This window comes from Prosopis cineraria, unplaced genomic scaffold, assembly GCF_029017545.1.
Source record: "Prosopis cineraria cultivar Desert tree isolate PC_DT_omini unplaced genomic scaffold, ASM2901754v1 PC11, whole genome shotgun sequence".
NCBI lineage: Eukaryota > Viridiplantae > Streptophyta > Magnoliopsida > Fabales > Fabaceae > Prosopis > Prosopis cineraria.
This window is the reverse complement of record NW_026555342.1, coordinates 9,201,142-9,214,133: the sequence shown is the minus strand read 5'-3', so window position 1 is coordinate 9,214,133 and position 12,992 is coordinate 9,201,142. Positions and strand designations below refer to the sequence as shown.

General features: G+C 34.6%; 2 protein-coding genes across 4 annotated transcripts; one reads left to right on the top strand and one right to left on the bottom strand.

Moving 5' to 3' along the window:
- The first annotated feature begins 404 nt into the window (after nt 1-404).
- Nucleotides 405-2,508, top strand: LOC129285894 (phenylcoumaran benzylic ether reductase POP1). Its single transcript, XM_054921856.1, has 5 exons — nt 405-723; nt 991-1,125; nt 1,383-1,620; nt 1,720-1,923; nt 2,154-2,508. The coding sequence occupies exons 1-5, from the start codon at nt 541-543 to the stop codon at nt 2,318-2,320; spliced, it is 927 nt and encodes a 308-aa protein (XP_054777831.1). The 5' UTR covers nt 405-540; the 3' UTR covers nt 2,321-2,508.
- A 580-nt stretch (nt 2,509-3,088) lies between these two features.
- LOC129285981 (adoMet-dependent rRNA methyltransferase spb1) lies at nt 3,089-10,049 on the bottom strand. Of its 3 annotated transcripts, XM_054922002.1 has the most exons (13): nt 9,911-10,021; nt 9,596-9,655; nt 8,842-9,340; nt 8,220-8,267; nt 7,967-8,125; nt 7,587-7,633; nt 7,188-7,344; nt 7,037-7,098; nt 6,727-6,934; nt 6,170-6,259; nt 5,090-5,229; nt 4,865-4,991; nt 3,089-4,242 (listed from the first exon to the last, which is right to left on the bottom strand). In XM_054922002.1, the coding sequence occupies exons 3-13, from the start codon at nt 9,313-9,315 to the stop codon at nt 3,274-3,276; spliced, it is 2,481 nt and encodes an 826-aa protein (XP_054777977.1). In that variant the 5' UTR covers nt 9,316-9,340; nt 9,596-9,655; nt 9,911-10,021; the 3' UTR covers nt 3,089-3,273. The 3 variants fall into 3 exon arrangements, with proteins under 3 accessions (XP_054777977.1, XP_054777978.1, XP_054777979.1); XM_054922003.1 differs by lacking the exon at nt 9,596-9,655 and having other exon boundaries at nt 9,911-10,049; XM_054922004.1 differs by lacking the exon at nt 9,596-9,655 and having other exon boundaries at nt 9,937-9,953.
- Between the last annotated feature and the right edge of the window lie 2,943 nt (nt 10,050-12,992).

Genomic DNA, 12,992 nt, shown 5'->3' with positions numbered 1-12,992 from the left:
TTAAAAGACTAAAAGATTAATTTTTTCTAAAATTAACCAATTGTAAAAGAAATAATACTCTCACCATTTTAAATTATAAAACACTTTTAAAAAAAAATTTTTGTTTTAAAATATAAAATATTTTGAGTAGATTAAAGTTTTATTAAATACACCAATTTTAATATCATCCTTTCTCTCTCTATAGTTAATTTTCGTCCACTCTCTTTTTAATAAATTAAATGATGAGTATTTTAAAAAATTTATATTTTTATTTTAAAAAAATAAAATTATTAAACATATTTAATGAATTTAAAAATATTTTATAATTTAAAATAAAAGAAGTATTTCACTATATTTTTTTACTAGGCTTTCTCTTATCATAGGCAGAAGATATCTCATAAACATAAAATGCGATGGAGAGAGGGCAAAAGCCCAAGAAATTTTACAAATCCGTAGGTCCACCTTTGTAAGGTTTTCTGATCTCCAGAAGTGACGAGTCATCTTTTAGCAACGGGCATTCTTCCCTTCCCGCTCTGAATATCTCACCAGAGGAGCTTTCCGATGGCAACGACTTCCAAGATTCTCTTCATCGGAGGCACCGGATATATAGGAAAGTTCATCGTCGAAGCCAGCGCCAAAGCCGGCCACCCAACCTTCGTTCTGATCCGAGAGTCTACTCTTTCCAACCCGGCAAAATCTCCGATCGTTGACAAGTTCAAGGCCTTGGGCGTCCATCTAGTGCACGTACGTAAATCCTCTGGCATCTCTTTACATTTTCCCTATTTTCCTACTACACACTTCACAGGACAGTGAATACCGCTTTTCTCCGCTTGGTAAAATTGAAATGGGAAACACGGGAGATAGTGAAGCGTGTTAGTGTCGAATGGACTGTATTATGTGAAGCTTATTTTCATGATAATATCATTTAATTACTATTTTCAGTTTGAATTTTCTTGTTCACAAATTAGCGTTTCTGATGGTAATTGAACGAGGTGTTCATCTTATACGCAGGGAGATCTTTATGACCACCAGAGTTTAGTTAAGGCGATAAAGGAAGTGGATGTGGTAATCTCTACTGTAGGTCACATGCTGCTAGCTGATCAAGATAGGATCATTTCTGCCATCAAAGAAGCAGGAAATATCAAGGTACAACTTTTCAACTTTGCTATATTCCAAGATTTTAGTATGTTATATTTATATAATAATCTGTTTACTTTAGTGTTTTATCTCAGCAATTTAATCTTTGATCTCTCTACCAAGTAGAGTGGTAAATCAAACATTTTGAGTGAATGAAAATCTGTGGCAAGTCACAATTCCTTGCATGAAAATTTACCGTGTTGGTAAAAATCATTAGATGGTTTATGTTGTGTGATAGAACTGATGAAATTGTTTTGGTTGCACAGAGATTCTTTCCTTCAGAGTTTGGAAATGACGTGGATCGAGTTCATGCAGTGGAACCTGCAAAATCTGCGTTTGCTACTAAGGCCAAAATTCGCCGAGCCACTGAGGCTGCGGGAATCCCTTTTACCTATGTGTCAAGCAACTTCTTCGCTGGTTATTTCCTCCCCAATCTGTCACAGCCTGGTGCTACTGCACCGCCAAGAGATAAAGTTGTTATCTTAGGCGATGGAAACCCAAAAGGTAAGAACTAAAAGCTCGGTTTTACTGACATAATCAGTTTCTGAAATATTAATAGCATTAGCAGATCCCCATGATAAACCCTTCTCTTGATCTCGACAGCTGTTTTTAACAAGGAAGACGATATAGGCACCTATACAATCAAAGCCGTGGATGATCCAAGAACCTTGAACAAAGTTCTCTACATCAGACCCCCTCTCAACACCTACTCGTTTAACGACCTTGTATCACTTTGGGAGAAGAAGATTGGTAAAACTGTTGAAAGAGTCTACGTTCCAGAGGAGCAACTCTTGAAGCAAATCCAAGGTAATGATTGAGTGCTAATTTTTTTGCCCCCCCCCCCTGAAAATCTGTTCAACTGGAATATTGTCTGCCTTCAAAAATCAAGAGGAACAAAAATCTGCCTTATCACCACTGGTTTGAGGTGTGATTGTTTCAACAACTGTATTGTTGATGAACTTGGAATACTGGCTATAAGACTCTGATTTGTTAGGATATGCTTATTTTGATAGTGTGACTTATTTTTTATTTCACAGATTCCCCACCACCTGCCAATGTGATTCTGTCAATTGGACACTCCGTGTTCGTGAAAGGAGATCACACTAACTTTGAAATTGAGGCATCTTTTGGAGTGGAGGCTTCAGCTCTCTATCCTGATGTGAAATACACCACTGTGGATGAATACCTCAATCAGTATGTCTGAGAAACAAATCAAGCTGTTAGGTTAATGTGGAAGAATTTACCGTTCAAATAAAGCTTCATGTAGTTAGTTGTAGTGAGTGGTGATGCCGTAAGATGGGTGTTTCCCTAGTAGTTTGCTTTATCAAGACATCTATTTCACTTCTATCCTTTTTATCCCCGTCAATTACTTCTATTTTAGTTTTCTGGCCAGCAATTTCTTTAACTAATTTGAACCCTATGAAGTTAATAATTCTACATCTATCTTTGTAATTGTTTGCCCGAAATCTCAGTAAGGAAAGATAAAACTGTTTGGACATGATAATTTCAACGGAAAAAAGTATAAATCCAAAATGAATGATTGTCGAAAGTCGAAACTCTGTTCGTGTTTCTGAACATACTATAAGTATTTTATCAGAAAAATAGCAATCAAGTTCCACTGAAAAAATATTCTCTTTCAGTCAGGGATCAGTTATTAAAACTCAATAAAAAATAAAAAAAAGCTCAAATAAATTATTATGTAAAATGAGTAGTTATTAAAATTTAACTCAATATTTATTGATAAAAAATTAATTTAAATTAGTAAATATTCATTTAAATTTTAACATATAATTCTTTATTGATATAAGTTTTTTTCTAACAATCCTTAATTGATATTTTTTCTATTTTATCCAAATAAAAAACGCCTGTTTGTAACTTTATCAAAGGAATAAATAAACCATAAATATCAAATTTAAAGATGAGGGAAATCAGATGAAAATAATATATATATATATATATATATATGTATATATTTAAGAATATTTCTATTTTTACTACGCTTTAAATATTAAATGAAAATGAGAATATGGTAATTGGCATAAAAACACAAATTATAATCTACTTGTAAAAAAAAAAAAAGACTAACAGGTAAAACAAAAAGAAAGTCAAATGAGTCCAGTCCGGGAGTCAAAATTTGGCAACTCAGATTCCTTGATTTCACTTTCTAGCCTTGTTGGAAGCCTTCGAAGATCCTTTGGCCTTTTTGGAAATCACTTTTCCAGGTTTACCCATTCCACGCTTCCTAAGATCCTTCTTCATCCTTCGATCAACAAGAACCTTCCCCTTCCCTGCCTTAACCTGCACACCTTTCTTTGCAACTACATACTCCTTTTTAGGCTTCTTTGGCGCAGCTTTCTTATATAGATGTTCGATTTGCTTCCTCTTGGATCGATCCGATATATCTGCCTGCTCTGATATAGCATTGGCCTTCTTCCGTACCTTCTCAAGCTTCTTCATCGCAGCTCGCTTCTTTCTTGCCTTGGCCTCTGCAACCTTTTTGGCAGGCCGGGCATTGATTTCCTTAAATTGTGCTTTCATTGCCGCAATTTCCTCTTTGGTCACTGGCTTCATTGGTTGCCGATGGCGCCTTTCTTCTTCCACAAACCATTTGGGCAATCCCTCCTCATCTTCATACATGTACTTGTTGTAAGCATCATCTAGGATCTGCTCCCGTTGCTTTTTCCTCGCCATCTTCTTCGCGTAAGCTAATATCTCGGCTTTTTTCTCGATGGGCAGATCATCAACATTGTCCGATGAATCGGAGGATGAGTCATCATCACTTGAATCAGTTGCAGGAGCAGGAACTATTTCAAAATCCTCCTCTACACTAGATTTTAGGTTATCTGTTCCAGCAATAGATTTCGTCCTATTTTTTATCGCCTTCTTTGTAGTGGAAGGCTTTTCCTCCTGCTCATCTATATCCATGTCAACTTCACTTTCGTCGTTCCCAAGGTCTCCTTCCTCTACAGCCTCAGCAAAGACATCCTGACTAAACCATTTCTCCATTATCTCCTCCTGGGTGAGCTCTAAACCTTCATCAAGAGGAACCACCAGAGGATTTGCTTCATCTCCTTGCTCTTCATCAGAATCATACTTGGACTGGACAATATTATCAGCCTCACCATCCTACACAGCCAAAAAGTCTTAAACATTAGTTTACACGAATTGATAATTTTTCATCCCATCAACATGAACACATGTTCCACAAAAGCTATTGAGGCTCAAAAATCATTTCTCAGCGGTGTAACTTTTCCAGGACTATCCAGCTGGGCCATGCAGATCTTGAAAGCAGATTCTTGCACACTATTGTTCCGAATTATCGGTGATATTCAGATCATATCATGTATGAAATGATTGGATATCATATTAAACAATTTCGTTTATTCACTGACATTGTCTATGCACTTTTTCCCCATTTTAGATAATTGGTGATTGGACAACATTTTCACCAATGTCATGTCATTAGTTATGATGAAAAAACTTAACTAAAATCAACTTTTCCTTTATTTTTTAAACAAACTGGTCCTGAATGATTACTTATCATGTCAGAAAAAAGAAACTAATTTCATAACAAAGACATGACATATGACATGCTAGGAGAGCAAAATAAATATTAAGCAAAGACCACACGGAGTTGGAACAACCATATCTAGTCTAAGTATATACCTAAAATTTCATGCAGAAAGAATTAAGTCACAGAGAAGTCAAATTACAAGATCAACCATAATCACAGAAAGAAATTGCATACCTCCAACAGTTGATTCCCCACTTCATAGGATTTCTTCAAGCGCTTCCGCTGCTTTGCAGGACCTTCCTTTTTAGCCATAATACGCTCATAGGCTTGATCAAATAACTCCTCCATTTTTTCGTCATATCTGCCATCCAGATATATTAGTTACAATACAAGTAATGCAAGAATGGTAAGTGATTACATGAAAGAATATCAGCAACACTAGAGGAACTTATCAATCACCTTTTATGTTCTTCATCAGAATCCTCTATGTCACTAGATGAATTCTCTTGACCATCATTTGTTTCTTCATTATCACTATCCTTTAATTCATCTTCACCGTCATATTCCGTAGTAGATAATGCTACTAGATCCTTCTTCCCCTGGAGTGCAATCATAACAGCCAAGAAAATATTTTAATGCCCAACCGTGGAAAGTTTCTTGCATCCAATAAAATAATCCAATATTCAAGGGAAGCTCATAAAGCCAACATTATAAAACTCACAAACACCACCAGCTGAATGAACAGAAAAAATGACCCAACCCATAAGGTAAACAATAATCTATTTCTCATTTTTCATCAAGGGAATGGGTAAGGACCTAGGAGATTGTGTGCCAAAGTAAAAAGTACTAGGCCAGTAGGCATACTTAAAAAAAAAAAAAAGGAAAAATGGACAAAATCCAATGAAGTACAGACATGCCTAACTTAAGGTATATTAACATGTAGAGCACAGATAATGTCATGAGATTTTGATGATAGGAACATGACATGTGAGCCAGACTGCCGGAAAAAGAAAATGTTTTAGGCTTGGAATGAGAAGAACAAGGCATGGCACACATAAGACATTGATTGGAGGCCATTTGGATGTGGCATATCTGACATGATATTGCTAGCCTACAACAATACGATGGGTAAGAATATAAAACCCCCTAAAGGGACCAAATGTAATTTTAGATTATAATGTAGTTTCTACATCAAATGTTGTATATTAACACAACCAGGATTTTAGATTTTCTGTTTAATTAATTTATAGTTGAACTAATAATGCGTCCATGATTCATAGGTAGAATGAAACTTGCATTAATAGTCAATAAGATAGTGGTTGACTGGGAGAGCTTTCATGTAAGTTGTGTTACACTATGATCAAACTCTCCCCATTGCAAAAGTCAATTATTGGCCAATATTTATGTAAACCCACAACATGAGGTTCCTGCAGCCCTAAAGAGGAAAAACTGATAGTTTAGAATGAAAGTTTAATTGATATGTGTCAATACATCTAATATTATTTTGTAAACCAAAAAGCTCGGGTAGTGAAAGCATACCTTGATAGATGAAAGAGAAAACAGCTCATGATCAATATAACCATCTTCTAAAGCATCAATATGCATCCCAGTCGCTTGGCGTGCCTTCTCCTAAAGGAGGCAAGAAGTTAGATCAACAAATTAGCTCAACACAGTCCACTCATCAAAACCAAGGGTGTAGAGAAAAATACAACTGAGCAAGAAGGAATATATTTTAATCTTAAGGACACTTAAAAAATGTGATACTTGAAAAAGGGGAAAGAAAAAGAAAAAGAGAAAAGAACAAACTCCTCTCTCTAGACAGATTAATAAAGCATGTCCACATGAAGACTCCCCACAGGATTAGGTCAAAAGCAGAACTTGAGGTTAACTTAAAAAGAACCTGAAATAACTTTACATTGAAATTGCAGAATAACTTTGTTACCAGGCAAACCTCCAAATAATTGTTAGACCAGACATTATGCATATGTTTTAAAATCACGTTATAGATAGCAAAAGCAGATTAATAACCATGATTTCATGAATATGCAATAAAAGGAACCCATTTATATAGCATTAAGCATCATCAGGCTAGAAACCTTTGCTTTTCTTTTTGCAAGACGCTTCTTTTCATGTTTACTCTTGCGGTCCATTGCATAAGTTAATTCCTCCATTTCATTGAGTATTTTATCATCTTCATTCTCCTTATTACCATCATTCTCTTTATTCCCATCTTCTACTTCTGAGCTTGTAAGAGTGTCACTCTTTTCAGTGCGTGACAAAGCCTTTCTTAAATGAATCCGCCACCTACACATGATACACAACACAACCAAAAAAATTTGACCATAATGAGTATTAAGTTTTTCTCAAATACAAGCTAAAAACACATAAAAAGATATAAGAAATTACTTTAGCAGATGCTTGAAGTCTTGCTTCCCTAAAACCCGTAAATCATCACAGAGAGCTTTTACCTGCCACACAAATCCATTCAATTCATTTGATAAAAACATTTCTTGATGGGTTTTCAAATTGTTATAGAATGCTTGACCACAAAAAATACCTCCTCTGTTGTTAAGTCATGATCCTTTATTATTAAATCAGCTGGATCATTGAAGGTTATGGAAGTGACTGTGCCAAGGATCTCCAAAGGAGAATCAGACCAAATAAACTTTGCAGCTGAAGAAACCTTCCTTAAAGTTGTGTCTCCATCTTCATAGCTGTAAACAAAGGATAACAATCAAAACCTAATCCATGTACAAGAATAGATTAAGTATCTAAAATAAATTAATAGAAATAACTATTTCCTAGTCATAAGTCAAAAAATGCTATATTTCTCAGAATACCATAATAATTTCCAAAGTTAGTTTCATGCAAGGTCAATCTTGATGAAGTTAGCGACTGAATACCAATTTTCTAGGACTAAACATTTAAAGGTCTGCTTATGAGATATGGGAATTACCCGCCACGATGTCTCTTTTGCTTTGTTGTTCTAAGAACATCCACCACCTACATTGATCATCAATAAAATAAAATGAGAAATAAACAGGTGGTAAAAAATAGTATATGTAATTACTACCTCCTCCATTAGCTAATATAAGCAACAAAATGGGGTAACAATACTATTGTTACTTAATATAAGCAATATCACACCCTTCTATGAACATTTAATGCATTGTTCAATGCCCCTCATAATTATTGACGGCAAAAGAGAAAGAGACATTTTTCAGACGCAAAAAAACAATTCTGAATAAGTGTGCATTGCCTTATCTATTGCTAATATTAGGTAAGGGAGGGAGAGATTAGGCAGCATTTCCAACATCTCTGAAACAAACAAATTACCTTTGTCTGAGGCTCCACAGAACCCTGAAACAAATACTTCACATCAAGAAGACGTGGGTCAATCTTCGCAGGGGCCCTATACTTAAGGCCAAGAACATATATTTCTGCAGATTCAGAACGACTAGCCGCTGGTTTATCCACCTCAACCTTTTCAAATAACTAAAATGCAAAAAACCACCAGCATCAGACATCTTTGTGCAAGTCATGTAAACAATATATGACAGAAGCATATAAAACATAAATTAACCATCACCTGCTTCAAGCAATACAGGATGGAACTGTAATCTTGTGACCTGAAAATCTATGGTGGGGAAAAATCGCAATTAGACACAATGTTTAAAAACCAAAAACAGGATGTCTGCATAACCTAAATTCTACTCGTCAAGAAATCCTTATTGAGTTAGGATGGGGAATAAAGCACTTCACTAATCTAACAGCTGGCATTAGATTTTTCTGCTGTTGAACATCGTCAGAATTAGATTCTGAATTTGAATTAACAACTGAAAAATAATAAAACAAAAAATGGCCTTTTGAAATGCAGTTTTCTATATAAGAATTTTACCCCTATTATATGACAATCTGTGAGGCATAATGCAGTAAAGGAAGAGAAGGGAGAAGAGAAAAGATATATAGTTATATATGCAGCTAATATAAATGCAGTCTTGAACTGCAAGTATAACCAAAATGCAACAAGCTGAAGCAGAAATGCAACAGAATGAATGGAAACCCTTGGCAAGTTCATATTGCGCAGACTACCAAATTCCAAAATGTTCATATTCAAAATCTTTTCTCTTAAACTGGCTACATGAATTCCTCATCATAGAACTTCATGTTCTCCAATAATGTCATTTAGTGAAATAACCACGGTAACATACCTTAGTGACAAACGTACCCTTGGGTGCCAAAAACTGAGTGGCCAACTTGACTGCGTCAATTACCAAAGCGTTTTGACTCATGGCCTCCTGAGCCCATGCTCCACCAATATTGGGCGATCCATCATGCAAAATTACATCAAACGCCGGGCAGCCACGTTCATTCATCAACTTCTTAATCCTTGCCTTGCACTCAGGTTTCGTTATGTCCTCCTGAATAGCAACTGCACCTCGAATGGGTGCAATCGGAGCCAAGTCGATACCGACAACGAGATGATCAACAGGAACGCGTTGGACAGCAACCTGCATCCAGCCACCTGGCGCCGCACAGAGGTCCAGAACGGCTTGGGCAGATTCGAGAAAGCGGAACTTAGAATTGAGCTGAACAAGCTTCCACGAAGCCCTGGATCTGTAGCCATGTTCTTTGGCTAAGTGGTAGTACTTATCCAAACGATGCTTACCCTTTGCCTTCCCCATAAGTTCGGTCCACCACTAGGAAATCCTGGGACAACAAGAAGGTATGAACACGAGAAAATTGAGATTTTAATGGGGTTTTAGAAGAAATTAAAAAAAACAAAAATAGAAAGAAAAGGTGAGAGCAGGAAAAACAAGGCATTGCTTCTCTAAAGCACCTAGTAAGTTCGTTTGAATAATAAAAACAAACACTTAGTATGCAAAATGCATCGAATCACAGTGAACAAAGAACTAAACATAAAAAGAAGCGACGATGGATGAATGTGAAACCAAAAGGGCCTACTTCATATTTAGGTATTTGAGGCTTCCGAATTTAGGCCTCAATGGCTCAAAGTAACAAAGCCTACATTTAAAATAAAAAATAAAAAAATCAGAACAAGGAGAAGGCATTCACAACACTGGATTCAGCGCTACAATTCAAGCAGAAAGCATTCACAACACTGGATTCAGTCATTTTCAGATCTCAGAACAAAAATCAAACAGCAAACGCCAACACAAACAGCAGAAGTGTAAGGAAGAGCAAACAATTCTAAAGAAGCAGACACCGACTGCAGAAGCGTAAGGAAGAGTAAACAATTCTAAAGAAGCAGACACGAACAGCAGCAGTGAAAGAGGAACAGCTACGCGAACTCAGTGTCGGCGACGAGAACGGGAAGCTACGAAGTGAAGCGCCACAGCGGTGAAGCCGTGAAGAAGTCCAGAAGACGCGTTATGAATTCATTTGCGATTAGGGTAACTAACTAGCTACCCTTCTATGTTTTTTTTATCAAGGGGTTGGTTTCCAATTTAATCAAAGTACTAATAATTTTTGATATTTCAAATATAAAATATTTAATGAAATATTAATTACATTTTTTAATATTATTTTTATTTAAATTTATTAATCATAAAAGAATATGTAATATAAATGTTAAAAATATTTAAATATGAATAAAATTAAAAGTTTATTATATTTTAATATAAAGTTAATAAATCAACTATCTGTCCTTACTTCTATTAAAGTAAGCAGAGGTGTCTTATTAGGAGTATATGCATACCTTTTACTTATTTATTACGTACTTTATAAAAAAATATAACGTGAATGATAAAGATGTAATCGTTACAAGGAGTCATGGGCTTCCTACTTTTTATGCTCACATAATAGTTATGGTTCTTAAAGGAAATGACTACTTAGGTTTTGAGGGCTCACTTCTTATAACAACTTGAAAAGTTACCCCCAATAATCAATTTAATTAAGGATAATTAAATGGGATTCCAGTGACGTGTGGTTAGATGAGATTAATTGAGTGTTTTTAGTTGAAATTTTATGTATAAATTTGGATCCGAATTGAAATTGAATCACTTGGACATTAAAAAGTAAAGAAAAACAAGTAGAAAACTTTATGTGCCATATGCCGCAGCATGCATGGTGCTTCGCAACACAGGGGCCAGGAGACATGAGACAACATTCCTTGTATGACACGCTGCAGTGCATAGTACACTTTCTATAGAATTTAGATGCGAATTTGATGCAAAAAACAGAAGAAAGAGAAGAGGGATTAACAAAGAAACAAAGACAACAAAGAGAGCTCTGCTAGGGCTTTATTCTTAAGAGGATTGGAGGTGTTTTGAAGTTATCAAGCCTCAAGAGTAAGTTTTTTAACCTCTTCTTCTCCCTTCCCAACCTATTTTCTTAAAAAAAAAATTATTATGATTTGATAGTGGGAGATCATTTTCGATTCATATAAGTTATGAAATTCGAATCTATTGACCTAAATAGGTTGATGAAAGTTATTTTAGTGGTTGAAATCATTAATGAGGGGTTTTATGCATTAATAGTAGTAGGTGACCATTAATGTCTAAAAATGAGCCATTAATGTGGGTCTTTGAGGTTGTTGGAAGCTATTAATGATAATGTGAGAGCTTAATGAGCTATATAAATCTAAAGAGAATTAATACACTCAATGGGTAAGCTTAAATATGAGAAATAATGGCATTAGAAATTTTAAAAATGAAAATGTGATAATTGAAAATGTGTTTTCAATAATGTTAATTGAGTTAGACTTGATTAATTATAGATTAATCATCCAAGCACCATTTTGGGTTTGAAAAGCAAGTTTGGAAGCAAGATATTGCAGGGCAAACCTTTGATCACTTAAAAGTTTAAGGTAACTAGGGGAACCTATCTTGGGTAGATATTTGTTAATTGAGTTTTAATGTAAAATGTATGATTTAGCTTGTAAATATGAAAGCATGTTATAAACCATATGTTAGAATATTAATCTTACATAAATGTGAAGTTGAATGTGAAATGAGTTTCCAAACTATGAGGATGTATTGAAATGAGAAGTTTATGATAAGTGATGCGATGCTATTGTGCTTAGCTTAACATGTGAGTATTGCATGCGTGGCTAAATGAAAATTTGAAATGTGTTATGGAACTTAGAATTTGAAAAGGAGAATGTTTGTGAATATGACATTGATGCTTACTTGAATAGCATATTATTGTAAGCCTAATGTGTTAATATTGAATAAATCAAGTGGCAAAATGTGTGAGTATCATACATTGCATGATCATTTGGCAAGAGTTAGTTTAAAGAGAATAGATAAAATCCATATGGTACTTATGACTGCCTTCCAGTGCACGAAGGCATAGCCTTATCCTACTATTTATGAACGGACTATCCTATAGTTTGTCGAGAAACTAAAACCTAGCTAACTCCACCTATTTATTGAGGAGATTAGTTTATGGTATATGACACCCTAAAGAGTCAAGAGTAAGGAAAACCATAATTGGATAGTGAGTTCTAGGATCTTTGATTGGGTCACATCTCATAATTTGTGAGCTTGGATAATCTAGCCATATATCAAAGCCCTGTTTGATATTACAATCTATGGTTTTAGTCAGAAGATATAAGGAGAATATAAGGTGAAATTAATTGTGCATTTGTGTATATTTGACGTGTCGCATAGTTGTTAAGTTTGTGACAAGTTGTGATAGTGAATGCGTCACTATTACATGGATGATTATATTGCGGCAATATACAATGAATTGATTGTATTTGAGTCATTGTCACATGTTTGAGTGCATTGTAGCAATTTACTATGTGTTTTGAAATGAAAAACATGAAAATTGAGGTCATTGTGAAATTACAAGTGTATTGCACATGATCTCCTATTTTGAGTGATCAATACTCTTTTTATGTGTTTAAATCAATTGATATACAACTGAATATAATAAGTGTACCTTAGTTATTAAGTGGCTAGACTCACCATTCTCTTTCAATATTTTACACGCTCTAGCTCCAATGAGGGAAGGGAAAAAGCTTTAAAGGTTTAGAAATATAACATCCCAATTTAAATTTTAATAGTTAATTTGGGTTAATAGAAATTTAAAAAAAATAATATTTAGAGGTAAGAAAATTAGTAAGAGATGATTATTAAATCTAACTTAGGATATAATTCTAAAAAAAATTTAAAAAAAATTAAAAAAATAAAAAAATATTACTAAATTATTATTATAATAAAAAAAGGGGAAAACGTATTAAAAAAAAGGAGGAAGAAGAAGAAGAACAAATGACTTTCGGCGTTTCCGCGTGCCATCATTATATATATATATATTATAATAAAAAAAAAGGGAGAGAGGAGAGAAGAAATAATAAAAAAAAGATGTGGGACCCACTGAATTTTTATAAAACTCA

What these genes read in the sequence shown, in the direction of transcription:
- LOC129285981 (XM_054922003.1), bottom strand. Translation starts at nt 9,315, where the DNA reads ATGGGGAAGGCAAAGGGTAAGCATCGTTTGGATAAGTACTACCACTTA. An exon ending in AGGGTACGTTTGTCACTAAG is followed by an intron (nt 8,268 to 8,841) that starts GTATGTTACCGT and finishes TCCCCACCATAG; the next exon opens with ATTTTCAGGTCACAAGATTA. An exon ending in TTTCTCTTTCATCTATCAAG is followed by an intron (nt 5,230 to 6,169) that starts GTATGCTTTCAC and finishes ATTGCACTCCAG; the next exon opens with GGGAAGAAGGATCTAGTAGC.
- LOC129285894 (XM_054921856.1), top strand. Translation starts at nt 541, where the DNA reads ATGGCAACGACTTCCAAGATTCTCTTCATCGGAGGCACCGGATATATA. An exon ending in AAGAAGCAGGAAATATCAAG is followed by an intron (nt 1,126 to 1,382) that starts GTACAACTTTTC and finishes TTGGTTGCACAG; the next exon opens with AGATTCTTTCCTTCAGAGTT. An exon ending in AGGCGATGGAAACCCAAAAG is followed by an intron (nt 1,621 to 1,719) that starts GTAAGAACTAAA and finishes TGATCTCGACAG; the next exon opens with CTGTTTTTAACAAGGAAGAC.